Genomic DNA, 23538 nt, shown 5'->3' with positions numbered 1-23538 from the left:
TATTCTAAAATATTAGCTTCAAGGCTGGGTAAATTATCAGATTTTGTCTTGGGTAAACAACAAACTGGGTTTCGTAGGCACAGACATAGCCATGATAATATTTACACAGCAGTTAATTTTATCTATGACTGTAGGGTTCAAAAGCGAGAAGCTGTAGTAATTACAGTAGATGCTGTTAAAGCCTTTGATAGGTTAGCCAGAGACTTTTTGTTTCAAGCTCTCGCTGGTTAGGGGATAGGGGAGCAATTTATAGATAGGATAAAAGGACTATATTTTAATCAGTCAGCATGTGTAAAAATAAATGGCCACATTACAAAAGGATTTACAGTTAGCAATGGAGTAAGACAAGGCTGCCCACTCTCCCCTATACTTTATAACTTTTGTATTGAACCACTGATTAAAAGCATCCAAGATAATAAAGATATTGAGGGCTGGTGTATAGAGAACATTAATATTAAAACCCTGGCGTACGCTGATGATATTCTGTTAACATTGTCAAGTCCCAGTAAATCTATAAAAGAAGTACTTAAGATGCTGGATATCTTTAGCAAATGTTCGAACTTTAAAATTAATATAAATATAACTTCTGTTCTCAACATTAGCCGTTCAGAAGAAACGATTAATGCGATAACAGAATACTGTGACTTTCCTTGGGCTAAAAAGTCAACTATATATTTGGGTATCGAACTTAGCAGTGAGTGTGGAAGGCTCTTTGATCTCCATTTTAAGGCGCTTATACCAGAATGTAAAAAAATTACTCCAAGACTGGGACCGTTCTTATTTTAATATAGCAGGAAGGGTTGAGATTGTCAAGATGATGGTCCTGCCCTGAATTATTTGTAAACTGCAATCACTGCCAATTTTAATCCCTAAGTCTTGGTTTAGGGAATGGGATAAAGTCTTTCAAGATTTTATATGGGCAAGGTCTAAGCGGAGATTAACACATAAATTGATCTCCAGGTCTAAAAAAGCAGGAGGCATGGCAGTTCCTGATACAACACGATATTATAAAAGTATACACCTAGCTAGAATAATAGAATGGTGGCTAAATGATCCTGGAAAAATCTGGCTGTCTACTGAACTGAGTTACTTACTTAGATCCTCATATGGTGTTCTCATGGCATATGAGCAACATACAAAGCCTTTGCCTCTCAATTGCTCACCCACTTGTCGGATCATTATACGAAGTCTTGGATTCTTGGCAGAAGTCTACAGGTTTTTCTCCAATAATTTCGCTATACAATAATCCAGACTTCCCTCCAGGACAGTCGAGAAACTGGCTACGAGCCAAAAGCCTGAATATAGAATCTCGGTTAATAGATATTCAGCAAAAACAAATTTAAATAATAGCACAGATTGGGGCAGGTTCCAACTAAAAAGTTATATCAATAAATGAAATTCTAAAGAAGGTAAAATCAGATGGAAACTGAATTTGCTAGAAAAACTAATTTTCCAACCCAGTAGGCTGCCCAAGTTACTTTCGAAAATGTATCTTTTTTTGGAAGAAACTATACAAATAAACGTGCCAATTTTTTGCAAAACATGCGAAATTGACCTGGGTCCTTTACCAGGCATATGCTCATGGCAGGGGGTATTTAACAATATTTGGAGCATTCAAAGCAGGCAATATCAAATAATGAGATATAAACTAATTTCAAGATAGTATTTCTACCCTACCAAAGTCAAGAAAGGCACTTATACTACATCTAAATTATGCTGGAAATGCCAGAAGGAGGAAGGCAGTCTGCTAATTAAGATGCTGGCAGCCTGTTTGCATATGGCTAGGATAGGAGGTCAATTTTGACCACTGGTCAGTTTTGAGCATCTGAACTCAAAGTGCATCTGTCACTCTAAGTGTTAAGAAAATACAACAATCAGAATTAGACCAGAAAGAAACATCTACCATCATGCTCATTCCTCCTCAGCTGACATCATCCATTTTGTTTTTCAGGTACGATCCCAACTTCATCTATCGATTTCTATCTGATTGCAATATCTGTCTGTCTATGGTACGATCCCAACTTCATCTATCGATTTCTATCTGATTGCAATATCTGTCTGTCTATGGTACAATCCCAACTTTATCTATCGATTTCTATCTGATTGCAATATCTGTCTGTCTATGGTACGATCCCAACTTCATCTATCGATTTCTATCTGATTGCAATATCTGTCTGTCTATGGTATGATCCAAACTTCATCTATCGATTTCTATCTGATTGCAATATCTGTCTGTCTATGGTACGATCCCAACTTCATCTATCGATTTCTATCTGATTGCAATATTATATGTCTGTTTATAACATACCATGCCCTGTTATCTGACTATGGGACATTCTTGGTTTTAAATTTGTGTCAACCTCTGATCTTTGGTTCCATTCCATTAGTTCCCAGCTTTTGGCCTTATCTAGGTCTTGGCCTTAAATTAACATATAATGTATTCCCTTGCCAGCTGTTTATGCAGTGTTATATGCTGTGTTTGATTTGTTAGTTACAAATCTGTCCAGCCACACATGCAGAGTCTCCTTTAAATCCAGCCTGCAAGGCTGAGACTCCCATTCAACCTCTCCACCATCTCACCTGCACTCAGTCTGCTAATTAAGATGCTGGCAGCCTGTGTGCATATAGCTAGGATAGGAGGTCAATTTTGACCACTGGTCAGTTTTGAGCATCTGAACTCAAAGTGCATCTGTAACTCTAAGTGTTAAGAAAATACAACGATCAGAATAAGAACAGAATTGAACCAGAAGAGTACAGAAGGAACTGACAGAAAACTCTGCTTCTCTAGTTAGTTGAAAAAATGTTTAACCTAGTGTTTACTATCTGCCTGCTCTCCCCAGCCATCCTCAAATCTCTCCACATACTGCATCCCCCTGCTGTCAGCAATATGCTGTACATTTCACCATCCCTCCTATCCACTCCACAGCTCGCCTCTCATGAGATTTTCTTGTACTTACAAACTCACCTTCCTTGTCACACTACGTCTAAATATAAGTCTACATCGCAACTTCTGCTCCGCTATGTCTGCCTACTCCTCCTCCTTGTTGCTGGGGACATTTCACCTAACCCTGGACCCCCACTCCCCCCTGCTAATCACACTGTTTGCAATAAATCAAATGTCCCTCCCTCTTACTGTAACCTTATTAATATTCCACTCCTTCCCCCTACACCCCCTCCGATCTCGGCTGCCCTCTGGAATGCCCGTTCAGTCTGCAACAAACTGCCCTTCATCCATGATCTTTTCATTTGCAATGCTTTCACATTCTTTGGGATCACTGAAACCTGGCTGACCCCTTTTGACACAGTCTCACCTGCCGCCCTCTCCTATGACGGTTTCCACTTTAGCCACACTCCTAGAAGTGGGAATAAACATGGTGGTGGTGTGGGCATTCTCCTCTCAGATAAATGCTCCTTCAAGCCCTCCTATTCCCTCTCTCTCCCTGCCATCCTTTGAAGTCCATGCAGTCCAACTATACTCTCCCTCGAACCTCCAAATTGCAGTTATTTACCGCCCTCCAGGCCCTGCTTCTGTGTTCTTAGATCATTTCTCTGCCTGGCTTCTCCAGTTCCTATCCTCTGACATCCCCACTATCATAATGGGTGATTTTAACATTCCTATTGACACCGATAACACTGTCTCTAAAAAACTTCTATCACTCACTTCCTCTTATGGCTTTTCTCAGTGGTCCTCTACCTCAACCCACACTAATGGCCATACGCTTGACCTTGTATTCACTCGTCTATGTTCTTTCACTGACTTTACTAATGATCCACTACCACTCTCTGACCATAACCTACTTAGCTTCTCTCTCTCCTCCTCTTTTCCTACCACCCTGGAACAAGCACGCTCACATATTCGCAGAAACTATTGCAATCTAGACATGCAATCTGTCTCTGATGCCCTGGCACCTCTCCTCACACAATCCTTCACTGACCCAGACTCGGCTGCTATACACTACAACAGCCCCATTACAAAAGTCATGGATGACTTCGCCCCCCTCGTCAATGCCCACCCTCACCGTGTTTGTCGCCAACCCTGGATGACCAAAACCACTAAACAGTTAAAAAGATGCTCTAGAGCAGCTGAACGGCGCTGGAGGAAAAGTAACACAAGTGAGGACTTCATCTCATATAAAATTGCCTTGAACAACTTCAGAAATGCACTCTCTGTGGCAAAAAAGTCCAATTTTTCATCCCTAATATCCGCCCATTTACACAATCCAAAACGCTTGTTCAGCACCTTCAACTCTGTTCTCCATCCCCCTCCTCCTCCTCCTTCATCTTGCTTATCAGCTGAAGAATTTGCAACATACTTCACTGATAAAATTGACAAAATCAGAAGTGAATTCTCCACGCAGCCCTCAAATCCCACCTCCACACCTCTTATTGACTGTTTTCTAACTGCCTTCTCTCCACTCTCTGAACACTCTCTCTCCTCTGTAATTGCCAAAGCTAATCTAACCACCTGTTCTTTGGATCCTATTGCCTCCCATTTCATTCCGCAGCTATCCTCATCTCTCTTGCCTGCACTAACAACGCTATTTAACCTGTCCCTCTCTACTGGCATCTTTCCGTCCCCACTCAAAAAAGCTGTTGTTACACCACTACTTAAAAAACCTTCTCTAGATCCTACCACACTTGCCAACTACCACCCAGTGTCACTTCTCCCATTTGCATCCAAACTACTTGAACGCCATATACATGCAGAATTAAGCCATTATTTATCTGCTAACTCCCTACTTGATCAGTTCCAGTCTGGCTTTCGCTCTAACCACTCCACGGAAACAGCCCTTACCAAAGTGGCCAATGACCTTCTTACAGCTAAATCCAAAGGTCAATTTTCCATACTCATCCTTCTTGACCTGTCATGAGCATTTGATACTGTCGACCACACCTTACTCCTACAAATACTTTCAAATGTAGGAATAAAGGGCCTTGTTCTCACATGGTTATCTTCCTACCTCTCTGGAAGGTCCTTCACAGTCTCCTACTCAGATCAAATCTCTTCTCCTCATGCTTTGTCTGTCGGGGTTCCCCAAGGCTCTGTCCTTGGTCCTCTCCTCTTTTCCATCTACATGCACGGTCTTGGTGATTTAATCAACTCATTCGGGTTTTAATACCACCTCTATGCAGACGATACACAACTGTACCTCTCTGCCCCAGACCTTAATTCCCTTCTTAAACGTGTTCCTGACTGCTTGTCTGCTATATCCTCCTTCATGTCCTCTCACTTCCTAAAACTTAATATGAGTAACTGAACTAATAATTTTTCCACCATCTCTGTCCACCTCCCTGCCTGAAGTAACAATAAATGTTAATAACACTCCCATAACTTCAGTTCCCAAAGCTCGGTGCTTGGGGGTGATATTCGACTCATCTCTCTCTTTTACTCCTCATGTTCACTCCATAACCAGCTCCTGCCATCTCCAATTCAAAAACATATCTCGCATCCATCCTTTTCTCACTCAAGACACAAACTAAAATGTTAATACATGCTCTTATAATTTCTCGTCTGGACTACTGCAACATACCACTCTGTGGACTACCTTCTAACAGACTGGCCCCGCTCCAGTCGGTACTGAACTCAGCTGCTCGTCTCATTCATCTTTCTTCTTGATCTTCCTCTGCCGACCCTCTTTGTCAAGCTTTTCACTGGCTGCAAATTAACCAGAGGATTCAGTTCAAACTCCTAACCCTAACCTACAAAGCTCTCCACAATCTCTCTCCCCAGTACATATCCTCACTAAGGCCTGGTGCACACCAGAGGAGTTTTTCTGAGCGTTTTGAGTTTTTAAATCTGCTGCTAATGTTATCCTATGTGTCTGTGCACACTGGAGCAAGGAGGTTTTGTAAAAAAAAACCATAGCATTACATTGGGAAGAGCTTTTAGAGGTTTCAAAAGCTCTTCCCAATGTAATGCTATGGGGTTTTTTACAAAACCTCATTGCTCCAGTGTGCACAGACACATAGGATAACATTAGCAGCAGATTTAAAAACTCAAAACGCTCAGAAAAACTCCTCTGGTGTGCACCAGGCCTAATTTCCAGATACAAATCCAATCACAATCTCAGATCGGCACATGATCTTCTGTTGTCCTCCTCTAGAATCACCTCCTCACATTCACGCTTACAAGATTTTGCACGCGCTTCACCCCTCCTCTGGAATGTCCTCCCATAACACATCCGTCACTCGCCAACCTTTGTTGCCTTTAAACGCTCTCTAAAAACACACTTGTTCCGACAAGCATATGCGCTACCTTAGGCCACTTCCCTTTGTCCTAAGACCAAATTGCACTCCTACTAGGTATCCTAAAATACACAGCCTCTATATATTTGCTGCATACTACCCCTCCTCTTGTTTCCCCCCATTCCCTTTAGATTGTAAGCTCGCAAGGGCAGGGTTCTCTCCCCCTTTTGTGTCTTGGTAACCATCATACACTTTATTCATCATGTTAATTTTATCACTGTCATTACCAATTCTAAAATTTGTTTTTGTATCATTCTTTGTATTTTGTCACTAATTATGTATCTTGTATTCTGGTGTATAGCATTGTCTGTATTATTATGTACCCCATGTTTGTTTCTTACTTTGTACAGCGCCACGAAATATGTTGGCGCTTTATAAATCAATAATAATAATAATATCCACATGTGGTGGAAATGTAAGATGGTCGAGTCCTTCTGGAGACAGATTGAACTTTTCTATAAAAAAAGAAGTTGATAATGAGTGTAGAATAGACCCCTTTATTGCATTGTTTGGACTTTCAGGAAACGTGAGAGAAAATGAAGTACATAATTTAATTAAGTATGGCATGCTTGTAGCAAGAAAGCTGATAGTAAAACATTGGAAAACACCTAATCTACCCTCAATTACAGAATGGGCATGGGAGGTATATAGTTTCTTGGAAGCCGAAGAAAGTATAGATACTGGAGATAGAGCGTTACCACAAACTAAGGAAAAATGGGCTATTATTCTCAATAAAAAAGGGAGGAGGAAGGAAGATGCTTAGGGCTCCTTCATACTAAGGCAGTTATGAGCGTCCTGACGCGGGGTCGGAGGTCGTTGATAATAAAGGTAAGGTGAAGATCTAGGGACGTCCATTTTGCCCTTCATATTTATCGTTACGTCTCGGCACATTGCAGTGTGATACGCCTAAGAGCTCGTCGGTATATAAAATAGGTATACACTGAGAGTTTAACCTGCCACTGCAGATCACCAACGTGCCACTGCATCCGACGTTGCGCCGTAGATTACAACGCTTGTGGGAATTTGACCCTCACAAGAGTTGTGTAAAGAGAAGGAGCCCTAAAGAGGTTCTTTCTGGGAATATGGATGGATATAAGTGGGGATGGGGTATGTATGAATGGATGTAGGTTGGATGTTCTTGTGTGTCTACATTGGCTCAATTTTGATATGCATTAAAGAATAAAAGAATATTTTTCTTTTTCGAACTATAATGCAAACATTTCCCAACACAAGAGGGCACCTATGAAGCCTGTTACATCTTAGTTGGGTATACCGCTTAAGCGGAGTCTGAAAAAAAAAAAAATATGTACTGTCTGTCACTGTGTGACTATACAGTAATGATAAAAAGGAAATTAATGAGTTCATTTTTGCAATGGACAGACCACCTGCTGTATTTTAAATGCATTTTCCTGCCATAAACACCCCACCACCACCACCACCACCTCCTTTTTAATTTAAAATCACACTTGTCTGCATAGGTGGTGCTTCTAATTGCTTCCCAAATCCTTTTGCACTCTGTTCCATTATCTGATTATCTATGATTTATATCCTCCAAGAATCCTATCATGTGGTAGTGTAGCTACAGAGCCATGAGCCCCACGCCACCACCAGTGCACATTTTACACTAAGGCCCTCACCCAGCACTTCTATACAGGGATGCTCATCCGGATCCCGGGAACCCGGGTAACCCGGGTATCCGACCATTTTTCTGCTATCCGTGTCGGATCCGGATTCCGGATACCTGGGCCCAGATCCAGATAGCTATCTGCGGGTATCTGGCTGCATAACCCAGGTACCCGCGGATATCCAACGGATATCCGGATCCGGGTACAGAAAGTAAGGAGATGATGTCATTGAGCCAATCAGAGGGCTCCCAGCAGAAGCCCTAGCAACCAATCACAGAGGGGAACCCTGGCCAGCCCCACCTGACCTCATTGAGCCAATCAGAGGCCTCCCAGCCTAAGCCCTGCCACTCAATCACAGAAGGGAACCCTGGCCAGCCCCCCTGTATAGTAAGGAGGGCTGGCATGATGAGACAGATAGTCCTTGCTTGTGTGGCTGGCTGCTCACTGACAGACTTGCTCCAGTGCTGTTGGCTTAGCAAGTGTTGTATACAGTGATAAACCTAAAGCTTTCAGTGCTAAACACCTTCACTACACTATTGTTCTATTGTTGTAATTGTTTGATTTCATTAACTCAGTTAGGTCCTGTCTGTGTCTGTGTGTGCTGTGCAGGCCAGCATGACAGTTTAGGTTAGGGAATAGGATTACTGTGTTATTGTATTGTAGTTAGTACTGCAGTTAGTTGTTAGAGAGTAGTACTGTGTTAGCTTACTACAGATTACTGCAGTGCTGATGTGCTGAGCATTGTCAGTGTGACAGTTAGACAGATAGTGTGCACTGTCTGTCCTCTACTCTGCGGTCTGTCACTCCGTGCTGATTTGATTTAAAGTCCAACCCCGATTTTATTAAAGTAAAAGTACCCCACATCATCTGGTGACATCATCACTTATAAGTTGTACAATGTCTGCTGGCATCGGCAGCCGGGGGAGGGGCAGCAAGGGCAAGAGGACAGGGAGCAACATTACGGCCACCCTCAGAAGGTATGCCGTGTCAGTGTCAACCCCAGCGGGCAGCCTACCCTCAGTCAGCGAGCTTTTCGCTCCAGGCGCCACGATTGAACTTAGGGCTGTTAGCCGCAAGGAGTTTGAGGAGGATGTTCTGGGTTTTGAGGAGGGGGGGGGGTATGATGTTGATGATGGGATAAAGGACCGTGACTACCATCCACAGGATGGGGATGCGTCAGGAGGAGGATGCGTCGGTGGGTTTGGCACGGAGGATCAGCATTGCAGACAGTGGCCGTGGAATGCGGGAGCCACATCTTTCTGCCGCTACCACTAGCCGCACCACTCAACCCCCAACCGCCACAGGGAGAAAAGCAGCAGTATCCCATTCAGGCCGCAGGGGAATCTTCACCTCCCCAATCTGGCGGTTTTTCACTCTGCCCTCATTGGACAGCAAGTTTGCCATATGCAATGTGTGCAAACTACAGATGAGCAGAGGTTGTGACCCCTACAAGTATGGCACCTCCAGCTTCATCACCCATCTGGCCAAAAAACATGTTGTTGAGCATGAGGAGTTCAAGAGGCTGAAGCAAGCTGTCGCCACGGTGCCACAGGCCACTGCTGCTGATACCACCACCTATATTCAACCCAAAACATATTTGCGGTGTCATTTTTTGGAGGTGTCTGGGCTGAAAACTGTCATGTCCCAGTTGTGCGGTTGGACTTTGGACACAATGTGGGCTGCACGACCGTCGACCGCTGTCTGGAACCTATCCTGGTGTTAATAATTTACAGGCCCTTTTTTTTTTTTTTTTAATTTATGTTAACCAAATAATAAATTAGTGTTTCCCTTTAAAAAAAACATGATGCTACATGCATCATTTACCCTAAAAATCCCTTTTAAAGCTATTTAAATGGCACTTCCGTTTTTTCTATCCGGATACCCGAATAGGTCAGATACCCACGGGTAATTTGGTCGGATAACCGAGTTCTTGCGGATATCCGCAAGGTCGGATCCGGATACCCGGTATCTGCCAAAACCTGCTCTCCATTGTGACAGAGGAATAAGCAGGGGAGGGAAGCAGTGATTTATTACTGCTATTCAAAGCACAAGAGGTGATCATTACAACTATAGCACAAGTGAAGAGTTCATAGTTGAAGGAGGGTCTGATGTGGACCCATCTGGTACAGGCTCTATATCTCCTATTGCGTTTCCACAGCTCCCATGTTAAAAGAAAGTTCCGAGCTTACCAATAAAGGACATCCTTTTGGGTACTTTTCCTTAATCTATACATAAGCTCTGCCCTATCCCATGTATTTATATTTAAGCAAATTAATAGTTGTAATGTCAATTCTTGGATGGCAATATAAATGATACCTTAGTCCTTAACCGAATCGGAAATGTATGCCCTGTATGTGTGGGGAGGTGCGCATAGGCTTACCGCACCTCCCGTGGCCCGGGGTCTCCTTCCCTTCAGGTGTAACTAGCCCTGGTCGGTGGGGTAAGCGCAGGTGCAGTATGTCCATGGAAGTATGCGTGCACTCCAATGGGAAGACGTAGCCGGCGTGTGCGGTCACTAGGTAGCCAAGTGGACATGCTGGGCATGTGCGGTAAGTATGTCCGGGTCAGGTGACCACGCGCCCAGATTATGTCTTTCCGCGGGAGTGCCCGCAGGACTAAGGTATCCTTTAATCCGGTAATGTAAATGGAGACTGGGCAAAATCTCCATATGTCTTTAGTGCTTAGATTAAAGGTATACAGCTTTTTAAGAACTCTTTTCTCATCTTTTTTGTATTTAAATTGGTACCATAATACCCTACTTCAGTGTTCCCTAACCTTGTCCTCAAGGCTCACCAACAGTGCATGTTTTGTGGAAATCCACAGAGGTAGTTAAAGGGAACCTAAACTGAGAAGGATGTTGATTTTTCCTATTAAATAATACCAGTTGCCTGACTCTCCTGCTGATCCTGTGTCTCTAATACTTTTAGCCACAGCCCCTGAACAAGCATGCAGATCAGGTGCTCTGACTGAAGTCAGACTGGATTAGCTGCATGCTTGATTCAGGTCTGTGATTCCGCCACTATTGCAGCCAAAGAGATCAGCAAGACTGCCAGGCAACTGGCATTGTTTAAAAGGGAACATCCATATCTCTTTCTGTTTAGGTTCCCTTTAATCAGCTCTGCTGAGACACTAATTACCCCACCTGTGCATGTTTGTGGTTTCCTGCAAAACATGTACTGTTGGTGGACCTTGAGGACAGGGTTGGGGAACTCTGCCCTACTTAAAGGGGCACTATGGCGAAAAATTATGTTTTACAGTCACTGTACTATGCATAGCTGATTGTAGAGTATAGTGGTTAACATGTAGTGAGTCACGGTTTTTTTCTAAAACACTGACATCAGCATGTCATACATTTGCAGTCACGTCGGCAGAAGTACCTTTCCGACGCGACTCAGCCTGATCCATGTAGCTGTAGGAGGCATCTTTCCCTGTTGCTGTAACTGACTCCCCTCTCTGCAGCGCTGGAAGGTTTGTTCTAAATTTCAACTGCACGATCGTGCAGTTATACTGTTCCTCCATGTGCCGTAAAGAGTAGCAGCTTTTCTGCTGTGCGGGGAGTGGAACGCACCCCCCCTCTTAGGTGGGATGCAACTGCGTGTGAGGAGGACTGTGGAGGAACGCATCATCATTACTGATGAAGCTGCCCGGCAAAGACCCCTGTAGCGAAGCTGGCATAGAAACGGACACCTAATGTTGTCCGTTTCTATGGCTACCAGGCTTCTCTCTGTGAAGTGCGCAGACAGAGCAGCGGCGGATTGTAGAGCAGACACAAGCGCTGTAGCTGTGTCCTGCTAATTGTACAGTAGTTGTGATTGTTGTTTTTTTTGTGGTGAATTTTTTTTTTACCCAATCGTTTTTTCAGTATTTTTTTTCTAAAGCAAATTGCAGGTAGTTATTCATTTTTTTTTTATTACTCTGCTGAATAACTACCTGCAATTTGCTTTAGAAAAAAAATACTGAAAAAACGATTGGGTAAAAAAAAAATTCACCACAAAAAAAACAACAATCACAACCACTGTACAATTAGCAGGACACAGCTACAGCGCTTGTGTCTGCTCTACAATCCGCCGCTGCTCTGTCTGCGCACTTCACAGAGAGAAGCCTGGTAGCCATAGAAACGGACAACATTAGGTGTCCGTTTCTATGCCAGCTTCGCTACAGGGGTCCTTGCCGGGCAGCTTCATCAGTAATGATGATGTGTTCCTCCACAGTCCTCCTCACACGCAGTTGCATTCCACCTAAGAGGGGGGGGTGCGTTCCACTCCCCGCACAGCAGAAAAGCTGCTACTTTTTACGGCACATGGGGGAACAGTATAATCGTGCAGTTGAAATTCAGAACAAACCTTCCAGCGCTGCAGAGAAGGGAGTCAGTTACAGCAACAGGGAAAGATGCCTCCTACAGCTACATGGATCAGGCTGAGTCGCGTCGGAAAGGTACTTCTGCCGACGTGACTGCAAATGTATGACATGCTGATGTCAGTGTTTTAGAAAAAACCCCTGTGACTCACTACATGTTAACTACTATGCTCTACAAACAGCTATGCATAGTACAGTGACTGTAAAACATAATTTTTCGCCATAGTGCCCCTTTAATGTCTCCCACTTCACTTATATCTCTTTGAGGCTCTCTGGACTGTCTTTTGACACTGCTCCAATTTTGTAAGATAATGAACGTTGAAAACTTGGTAGTTCCAAAGGGAATGAATCTGCAATAGATTCACTTTCCTCTATTTGCTATGAATAAGCCCTGTCAAAGCTATAAATGAAATATACAGTATTCACTTTGTTTGAAAGGTGTCTTTCATCTAGAAGAAAGATTCAGAAATATGCTTATCCTTGTATCCTTGCTAACATTGCTGCAGGGCAGACAAATTACAAATTACATCAGTGTCATCAGAGCAGTCTGGCAGATGTTTAAAGAGAACCCGAGGTGGGTTTGAAGAATATTATCTGCATACAGAGGCTGGATCTGCCTATACAGCCCAGCCTCTGTTGCTATCCCAAACCCCCCTAAGATCCCCCTGCACTCTGCAATCCCTCATAAATCACAGCCACGCTGCTGACAAACAGCTTGTCAGAGCTGGCTGTGTTTATCTCTATAGTGTCAGTCTGCTGCTCTCCCCGCCTCCTGCAGAACTCCAGTCCCCGCCTGCATCCCTTCCCTCCCTGCTGATTGGAGGGAAGGGAGGGGGGCAGGGACCAGAGCTATGCAGGAGGCGGGAGAGCAGCTGAGACTGACACTACAGATGTAAACACAGCCTCACAGCATGGCTGTGATTTATGAGGGATTGCAGAGTGCAGGGGGACCTTAGTGGGGTTTGGGATAGCAACAGAGGCTGGGCTGTATAGGCAGATCCAGCCTCTGCATGCAGATAACATTCTTTAAACACACCTCGGGTTCTCTTTAAGATATATCATACTGATAAATAGAACACTAAGCAGCACCTCTGAAATAAGGCTATCACTAATCTTCCCCTCTAATTACACCTAATACTAACCTAGCATTCAAAACGCTTGACATTAAAGCCTCATCTACTCGGTACAATTTTCCATCAGATAGACAGATCTATTAGATAGATCTAATAAGAAATTGCATCGTGTGTAGACGTCCACATTGTTTCAGATCAATTTTGTGATAGATTTTGCTTTGATAAGTACCCAAAATCTATTGCAAAATCTAACGCAATCCGATTGGACCGGTTGGAAATTATCTAATAGACCCGTCTAATAGATCCGATCCGACGGAAAATTAATGATACACAGCAGCTAGATTTAACTCTCACCTTGCAACGCTAGAGTCCCAGGAAGGAATCTCAGCCAGGACACAGAATAGATGGCGTTTGTATGTTATCCTCATGTTTGCACTAGGGATAAGCGAGAATACCTCTGTCAGTCTCATGAAAATTTCCTCAAACTTCAGGTGGTTCTGTAAATTTTCAAAGCTAAGTCCATTAAAGTTAGTGGGATGACTTTCACTTGTTGGCTGCATCACGAAACACTCCGCCATCACAGTGGCCATTAGACTCTATGAGACTGGCCACAATATCCGCAGTGCGACAGAAGTACTTGAGACGATGCAGAGGCGATGCAGACTCTGCAGTGCATTGCCGAGCAGTACGATCGGTACCGCTCAACACGCAATTGCATTGGAGTCAATGGCACTGCAACAATCTATTAAGATTGTTGCAGTAGTGGTGTGCTACATTATGCACACCGCACATGCAATCATTCACATTTCTGCCCAGCAGTGAGCATGTAACTGAGTGGGAGGCAAAGTTTTGCAAATCACCCTGTAGGCGATTTATATTTTGTGGTCACAAATATGGTTCAGGACTCTAACCCAATGGGGAAAGGTGATGCATAACAATACCACTTATGTTCCTAATTTTTCCCAGTCCCCCGTTTAACCTTGTAGGCGCTGTCTGCTGCAAGGTGTGTGAAATAGGTAATGATGTGGTACAATTGTCCTGTGACAGGCTCTCCTGCTGTAGGACAATCACACCACTCTATGGGGTTGATTCACTAAACAGTGCTACTGAATAGCACTATAGCACTACATAAATAACATGCGTCATTGTGCGTGTAAAACTTTACGCGAGGTAAAACTGAGAGCAGATAGTTGTCACCCAGCCCACACAATACGTGGCATTCCGGTTGGCGAATTTACCAGGGCCAAGTGGAATTGCTCAGAGCCAGCTATTCTGTCTCGAGAATTAGACGTCGTTGAGGGCTCGAGGTTACCCTGCATGGACAATAAAAAGAGGAGGGTCTAGGGCCACTGAGAAATCTCGATCAGAGCTGCTGCAGACCACTAGACATTGTGATCTGGAGCATTCAGTGGAGTATAAACAGGTGATTAACATTGTTACTAAATATCTTCCTGTTCTAGAGGCAGATGCTGATCTTTCACCGAACTTGAAAGGTGGGATTAGATAGTCAAGTAGGCGGGCCCCGACACTGGGACAAATACTTTCTCTCAGTTTATACAGCTCCGATACCAATTCAGATACATGGTTGTCGGTAGTAGGTTCATACAAGTGTGGTGTTTCCACGAGTAGGTACTGCCATGTACACTGGAAATCGAGAACGGTTATTTCAATTTCCAATGGCCGACATTATGGCATTAAACAGTACATTAATTGCGGTACCAAACATGTGGTCTACCTGTACCTCATTAGCTGCACCCTTTGCTCTCTACAATATGTGGGTTGTTCCACAAGGCCTTTAACCACTTGAGGACTGCGGCGTTAACCCCCCCCTAATGACCACACCATTATCACTTAATTGGCCCACTGCAGCTTTAAGGCAAAGCTGCAGGGCCGCACAACACAGCACACAAGTGATTTCCTCCTCCTTTACCCACACCCCCACACCACCACCAACAGAGCTCTCTGTTGGTGGGGTCTGATCGCCCCCACATTGTTTATTTATTTTTTTTAGCAATATTTATATTAATGATTTTTAAATAAATGTAACTTTTTTTTGTTTTGCCCCATTCCCCTCCCTCCCCCCAGCCAGCCAATCAATCACGCAAACGGCTCTCATAGGCTTCAGGCTATGAGAGCCAATCTCTCTCCTGTGGGCCAGGGGGACAGCCGTGTCACACGGCTGTCCCGAGTACAGCGCTGCTGCAGATCGCAGCGCTGTACAAAGTAATTAGACGGCGAAACCGCCGTCTAACAGTCTCCTGAGCGGCGATTGCCATTTGGAGACTGAAGGCGGGGCGGAGCTCCGCCCCCCAAGCAGGAGATGCGCATGCATTGTGCGCGTGATCTCCTGCTAGCCCCATAGAAGACCGTTCACACCAATGGGTGTGGAGCGGTCCTGGGGCTGCCGCACTGCTCACGCCAATTGGCGTGGAGCAGTCGGCAACAGCTTAAGACAAAGGATAGCGGAACACTATCTGGGAGCAGGATGGGACACTACACCCATTTCAAATGTGGCCAGACATTTCAGGGATTTGCATGGTGGGGAGTGGGACATGACGGGTTTCCTTTTCCAAGGGATTGAGAGAGTTATGCCATCAAAGAGAGGGGGGGATCTTTATAAAAGATTATTGAAGAGAGAGGCCATGTGGATACATTGTTTGGGTACTAGGATCCCCTGGGGTTTGAACGCCAGGTGGGACCTGGCACTTATTATCTAAACTTAAGTTCCCCAATTTTGTCAGGCCCCCCTCCCTCTCCCCCTTTCTGGTCTTGCTCAATTGTAATTAAGGCTTGAGATGATATAATTAGTATATATATATCTATGTTCCTTGGCAATTTTATCATTTTATTATTTAATTACTTGTGTAATTGGATTTCATTTGTGTTTGATGTATATACCTCTGCATCAGCCATTTGGGAGGAGGTTCCCACCCCTTGTATTCAGAGCTATTCCGCCCTTGTGGGCGGAGCATAAGGGAGGCTGGTGCATGAGAGTATCTGTATATATGTGAGGTGTTGCCATTATGTTACCAGCTATGATTAAGAGCTAATGAAGCTCAAAACATGTCAGCGATGTGATGCCAAGTCTCTGTGCGTGTTTTCTACTGGATATGTCCTGAAATAAAGATTTGAACCGGCGACAAGTGCGGACCTTCCTTTCTACATAACTTTTATTAATTGTATATCACTGTATGCATTGTAACATGTGGATACTGTGTAGTATAACTTGTGTTGTGTGCTGTGTAATGTGTGTGTACTGTGAAGCTGCAGCACACTGCTGGGGACACTGTGAAGCTGCAGCACACTGTTGGGGACACTGTGAAGCTGGGACACAGTGGGGGCTGGAGCTGACATAGAGGTTAAGGGGACAATTGGCCCAGGGCCCCTGAGCTCTGCAGGGGCACCTGCACTGCTGGACCCAAAGTTGCCTCTCCCTTCTCCTGCTGCACTGCAGGTGTAAACGGTTTCAAACCGCCAACTGAAGGAGAATTCCACAAACACCAATGCAGGTTGTAAAATTCAAAAATAAAAAAAAATAAAAATACAGATTCTACTCCATATAACCATTGAGAATTACACACAACACAATCTAATATCACAGTTGTAATGATCCGCTTAGCTGGATGCACTGGCAGACAGCTGTTTGACCATTCCTCTAGTCTGTGGGCTGCAGGTCTCTGCAAGAGAGACCTGCTTTTCCATTACAAGTTTCTGGTCTGTTCTGCTGCTGAGGAATTCGCATACACTCGTTATGCAAATCCCCTACCTGCCTCCTTTGATGACTGGCAGTATAAAGAGCTATGTTTCCCAGAGTCCTTTGCTGGTCATAAGGGTTAGTTCCTGTGTAACACTCGCCTGGAGTGTCAGCCTTGCTCTTTGTTTGAAGATTAGCCTAGAGTAATTCCTGGAACTGCACTAGGCAGTTTCCCTAGTGCAGTTAGGATTGCATATCTGTTTTGTTTGTCTGTTGCGATTGTCCTGTCCCAGCGGTGGTCGACAGGAAATCGTTCTGTATGTCTGGGTGCTAACCGGAACAGCGGTTATTACTGGTAGCCCCTTCTGATCTGTTTTCCTGGATCGCTCTAGCCTCTTGCGCTAGTGCTGTGGATCCTTCTGGTCTGCTACTCTCTTGCTGTACTTGGATCGCACTAGCCTCTTGCGCTAGTGCTGTGGATCCTTCTGTTCTGTCTTCCTGGATCGCACTAGCCTCTTTCGCTAGTGCTGAGGATCCTATCACTCGCTTGTTCATGTTTTCGTGTGTCTGTCTTGTCTGCTACGAACGCTTGCTGGAGGCTCGGTGAGGTAACCGTTAAGCAAGCGCTCGCGTCCTCTGTTTCATGTTTGTCTGTCAGTGGTTATTTAGGGGTGCTTGTCTCTGTTGTGCTTATCACGCGGGGACCGCGCATAAACGCGTGCACTGTTGCGAATGAGTGCGGTGTTCGCGTTTAGCTAGCGTTTGTTATTTTCCTTATCTTCTCTTTGTATGATTTGCTGTGCCTTTGCTACTTTCGTGTTCTGCCTTGCTGTAGCCTTGTGTCACCTCTGGCAATCGCCTTTCTCGCGATTTCGTTCCTACTTCATATCTGCTGTTGTGTATGCACCGTCGCGGGTTGGTGCACACACATACAATCTGTCCCTTTGCTCATTCTCTTCCGCAATCGCTTCTCTTGTGATTGCGTTCTCACTTGGTTTCTTCTGTTGTGTGTCCACCGTCGCAGGTGGCGGCTAGATTGGTGGACAAACATACATTCCTCATCTGTGCTTATTCGGTCTTGTGTCGCTGTTAGCAATCGCCATCTCCGGCGATTGCCTTCTCGCTTTGCCTTCCTGGTTGTGTGTTCATCGTCGCAGGGTGGCGACTAGTTTGGTGAACACACATACCCTCTGTCGCTTTGATCTTTCTCTTTCAGGGCTATCTTGCCCTGCGTTTCTTCCCTTCGTACAATTCCTGTCTGGCGTGTGTGGCAGGGCAGAGGAGCTGTTCCTCTGCACTCCACAGCTCCCCCTGTCGACAGGAATTTCCCTCTACAGGTGCATTGCACCTTTTGCTGGGTTCCCACAAATTATACGCTTGTGGAGGATTTCCGCAGTGTCAGCGCACGTCTTGTGCGCTGATCACGGAGAAAATTCCACAATCGTTACAACAGTCTTTTTAATACCTTCTGGTCTTCTTCCTATAGGACTCTTCCGGAAGCTAGAAGGAAAACAACTGGTTAACAATAACACAAAACCTTTCCATCCGGTAAGTATTTGCTGAGCGTATCCACCCTCCCTAATGAGAAATAGACCCTATTTGGGTTCCCAAAAACCCTGAGTACCAAAATAATTTCGGTTTAATGCTTCACTGAGAAGGCAGATATAAAGCAATTTACACTCTACGTTTGCTGATCAGCAAAATCTATCATAACTCAATAGTAAATAGAGTACTCTTGCTTTTTGCTCTCAGTCTGATCAATTATTCTGGCTATTTTACTTATTCAATAGATCAGACCGTTTCCTAGGAAAAACCAGAATAATAAATGTATCAATTAGATGGTTAAAGGTTAATAAAGTGGTTGGTTAATAAGTTAATGATAAATAATAATAAAAAAAAAATTTGGTTAGTGAATTACTAAAATTCTTAGTAAATTAATAAGGTTACTAGAATTAAATAAAGTAAAAAAAAAAAAGACTCCGTCACATTCTTATGAGCAAAACTACTCAATATGCTTGCAAAAAGAAACAGAAAAATAAAAACAGTTTCTTTGTAAATCTCAAATTCTGTCGCTCCTGTATGTAATCTCTTCTGTTCTTTTGCAGGATCAGTCTATTGCTAGAAAAACAGTCTATTAACAGGTACTTCTTCGAAATCTTTCAATATTACTGGTAAATTGACATATTAATCATTTCTCCTTTCTCTTACAGGAACCCAGCTGGACGACTCTTCCCAAAGGTAAGTATTTAAAAAATATAACTTTGCACTGTACCACACTAAAAAAAACAACAAAATGCTCTTTGCACTTTATATTTTAAAAGTCAGTTGGCTATGAGGGTAAATAACAGGCCTTTAGCGGACAGGGCACTGGATTATTTCATTAAGCAGATACACTTTCTTCCCAAAATCACTATTTCATAGTCCCATACATAGTACATAGGTGATAGGCAGTTTTTGGACTTTCATAAAAAAAAAAAAACCTTTCTTCCCATTTCCGCAACAGTTCAGGAAAACTTATGAAAATAACAATAAAAATGATAATCATAGAAATTAGAGATTGTCAGTCTCAATTCTCAGCCTCACCAGCACTATACTTCAGCAGTTAGGGCCATCACCATAGCCAATTCACTGTAGTCAAAATGTTCAAGCATCTTTCTTGTCACACGCTGATTTATCACCATATTGATCATATTTCATACGTGTCAGATTTGTAAACATCTTCTCAGCACCTCTGGATCATCAGCTTCTGGTTATACATCTACCTGGCTCTTTTGCATCTGCCAAAATCTCTCTCCGCTTCCTCCCTTCCTGTCAGCTTTGATTGACTGATGGCTGGCTTATCTTATGGAGGATTGAAGAATCATCATGGCGCAGTAATTTCCTCCCAAAATGTCAGCTGTCGCAGTGTCTAGCCTGCTTCTCCTCAGCTGTGCATCCTTCCCATTCCCCTGTCCGCTCCAACTGCCAACTCAACCCCTCAGAGAGCCGTTATTCTTCCCTAACAGCTCCCCTGCTTGTGTCTCTGGTTGCTTAGCAACCTTCCCTCAGCCATCAGCCCTGCCTACCCACACAGCAGCGCCCATTACAACTAAGGGCAAAATGCTCTTACTTAACAAACCTGTGTCAGCAGCGCCTCTATTTAAAGCTGCTGACCAGGTAATAATATAAGAATAAAAATAAATAGATCCCCCCTCTTTCTACCTGCTACACAGCCCCCCCCCCCCCCCCCCAGGGAACATGTATTTACATGGTGTTGATGGCCCCTTACAGATGCTCGAAAGTGCTTGATCACATAAATTAGTATTTATGAAATTTAAAAGTATGAATAGTCCTGGACAAATGTTAATTTTTTTTTTATATTTCTGTTTACATTTTCCCTCAGTGATGGTACCATTCAAGGTTTGGCTGGATGAGTGCATGTTAGGTGATGAATGCTAACTTTGCTATGTTTTTAAAGCATACACTATTAAACTACACACTATTTAAATAGGCACTATGCCTATTTAAATTAATAACACATAATTTTGTATGCACGTAATTCTTTAACGGCACAAAGTATTACGCGTATTGAAAACCTCACAGCTCTTGATTATTTCCCTACCAACCTCTATCTAATTAACGTGCTCTACCGCAGTGTTCCCCAACCCTGTCCTCAAGGCCCACCAACAGTGCATGTTTTGTGGAAATCCACACAGGTAGTAAATCAGCTCTGCTGAGACACTAATTACCTCACCTCACCAGTGAATGTTTTTGGTTTTCTGGAAAACATGTACTGTTGGTGGGCCTTGAGGACAGGGTTGGGGAACTCTGCTCTACCATACATGCTGATAGCGCTTTTGGTGTTACGCCGTACGCGCGTTATGAAATACCACCGTTTAGTAAATCAACCCCTATGTGTGAAAGCAACCTAAAGATTAATAGCAAAGCCCCTATGTAACGAATAGCGGAGATGCCGCCGCGGAGACAAGCGGCGTGGCGGCTATCTCTGCGTTTCAGCCGGCGGCTTCTGCCGCGCGGTTAGATGCTCAAGTTATGCCTGGTCCTTCCATTGCTCACAGGTTAAGGGCTACGCGCGCGCAAGCAGAGCGACAGGACCTTTATGCAGCTAAGAGGGGAGTCAGCTGATCTTGCGGTCAGCTGACTCCAGCTGGCATCCGGATTGGCTGGGGAATTGGGGCGGCGCTATGGAGCTTGCTAGGCATATATAGAGCAGGCCTGTTAGTAGCTCCACGTCTGCTGTTGCGTATGCTATATTGCGTTAGCTCTCAGACCTCAGTCAGTTCCCAAAGTGTGTTAGAACCAGCCGGAGCTGGGAATTCACACTTAGCTAGATTCTGTTGATAGCTTTAAAGTACTAGTGTATTGTTTATTTGTTATGACCTATTGCTTCCTCTGACTATTCTTCCGTTTGTCGATTCTGTACCTCAGTCTATCTGATTCACTTTGCCGACCCTGCCTGTCCCTGACGTTGAATCAGTCTTCTGATTCTGTACTTTGTCTGTCCGCTCGTTGTCAACGCTGCCTGTCTAACCACTCTACCCGCACTGGTGGGCCCTGCCACTAGTGAGGGAAATCAGTTTCCTGCACCAATCACCTGGGTGTAGGATACTGTCTTGTAGTCGGGATACCTGCTCCACAGGTATCCTAGGCTGCAGTACTGTCTGTCTCACTCTATCCTCGGCTGCAGTACTATCTGTGTCACTTGCCAGTAGGCTGCAGTACTATCTGAGTCACTTGCCAGTAGGCTGCAGTACTATCTGTGTCACTTGCCAGTAGGCTGCAGTACTATCTGTGTCACTCTAGTTCAGGCTGCAGTACGCCTGAATTATACGGGGCTACAGCACCAGTTGTATCAACTACTCCTAGGCTGCAAAACAGTCAACTCCATCTGTCCTCCAGAGGAGCCTGAGTTCAGCACTACTGTAGTTCTCTCCTTATACTGTGCACCAAAACACTACCGGGCTGCAGTACACTCTGAATCACTTGCTCCACAGGTGATCAGTTTTACAGCATTGTTGTATTATTCACATTAGCCCTCTTGCCTGCAGTACTGTCTGACTCACCCCACCATTAGGTGAGCATCAGCTGCAGGCTGAGTCACCCGCTCCTCGGGTGGGCTCTCTCCTCTGAATTACTGTTACACCCAAACACGACCCTCCACTGGTTGTCACGTGTCAGGCTATTATAGTATTATTGGTGATTCTGCAGATCACCATATAATCAGGTATAGCATCTGTATTATTGGTGATACTGCAGATCGCCAATAATCAGAGATCTCTGTGTGCTGACACCGATCATTACAGAACAGCAGACCAAACATTATGGACGCACTACGCAGCCAAGTTGAAGTCCTGATTACCGCGGTGAATAACCTCACCGGGGTGATTAATACCCAACAGACTCAGATCACCCAACTGTCTGGGACAGTCAGGACACTTCAAACAGCTGTCGATACAGTGCGACCCCCTCCAGTTACAGATTTATGTATGGCTGTGCCTGAGAAGTTCTCAGGGCATAGAGTAGACTTTCAGAATTTCAGGAATCGTGTGTTGTCCTATTTTGAGTTGAGGCCTAACTTATCTGGATCAGAGAGCCAGAGGATAACGTTTATTAAAACTCTGTTGACAGGAGACTCTCAGACATAGGCATACAGTCTTCAGTCAGATCATGAGGCATTATCTTCGGTTCAGGAATTTTTCAAAGCTATGGCCGTAATATATGATGATCCGGACTTGGCAATTACTGCTGAGAGGAAGTTAAAGACCCTCAGGCAGGGTCAAAATCCGGTAGAGGTTTATGCGGCAGAGTTTAGGAAGTGGGCTGTGTCAGCTAGATGGGGAACGTATGCATTACTAGAGGTCTATCTGATGCAGTCTCTGATCTGATGTTGGGACATCCCGAGCCCAAATCCATAGACGATGCGATCTCTCTGGCAGTGCGAGTAGATCGCCGTCTACGATATCAGAAACAGACACGTGGGAAGGTTGTTGTAAGATCAGTCTCCTATGCCTCCTCTCCACCCTCGTCATCTCCAGACGAGCCGATGCAAATCGGACATTCTAGATTAACGCAGGTGGAAAAGAATCGCAGGAAGTCAGAGGGACTGTGTCTATACTGTGCAGAGCAGGGTCACGTGGTCCAGAATTGTCCTAAGAAGTCGGGAAACGCTGCCGCCTAGGAGTAGTCAGAGGTAATACCCTAGGCGAGCAGTCAATACCTCTAAACAATAATCGTTTACTCCTTCCCTGCTCCATCACTTGGGAAGGTCAGACCACGGCTACAGAGGCCTTTGTAGACTCTGGCTCTGCAGCCAATTTTATTGATTTAAATTTCGCAAAAGGATTGGGGATTCCACTGCTCCCATTGGACCGGCAGATTGTGGTCACAGCAGTTGATGACTCTCCGCTACAGTGTAGACAACCTCTTTCACAGACTCCCTTACTGACTTGTAACATAGGGGTCTTACATAAAGAGGAATTACAGTTCTTTGCCCTGCAGATGGCTACCTCTACTGTCATTCTTGGTATGCCCTGGTTGCAACTCC

At 44.4% G+C, this 23538-nt stretch overlaps 1 protein-coding gene across 3 annotated transcripts in view; it reads right to left on the bottom strand.

Annotated features, from left to right (window-relative positions):
• The window catches only part of LOC137546579 (uromodulin-like), a 495270-nt gene extending 475325 nt beyond the window's left edge, over nucleotides 1-19945 (bottom strand). For all 3 annotated transcript variants that reach the window (XR_011026292.1, XM_068269215.1, XM_068269217.1), the window contains exons 1-3: nucleotides 19578-19945; nucleotides 13655-13735; nucleotides 1095-1295 (exon numbers count right to left, since the gene is read on the bottom strand). Coding sequence is in view for 2 of the 3 variants with exons in the window: in XM_068269215.1 (XP_068125316.1) it covers nucleotides 1095-1179 (85 nt within the window). In the remaining variant the exon portion in view is untranslated. The remainder of the gene's footprint in view (nucleotides 1-1094; nucleotides 1296-13654; nucleotides 13736-19577) is intronic.
• Nucleotides 19946-23538: the final 3593 nt, after the last annotated feature.

The sequence above is a fragment of the Hyperolius riggenbachi genome, chromosome 2, assembly GCF_040937935.1.
Source record: "Hyperolius riggenbachi isolate aHypRig1 chromosome 2, aHypRig1.pri, whole genome shotgun sequence".
NCBI classification, from domain to species: Eukaryota; Metazoa; Chordata; class Amphibia; order Anura; family Hyperoliidae; genus Hyperolius; species Hyperolius riggenbachi.
The sequence above is the reverse complement of the archived record's forward strand: the minus strand, read 5'-3'. Positions and strand labels throughout refer to the sequence as shown.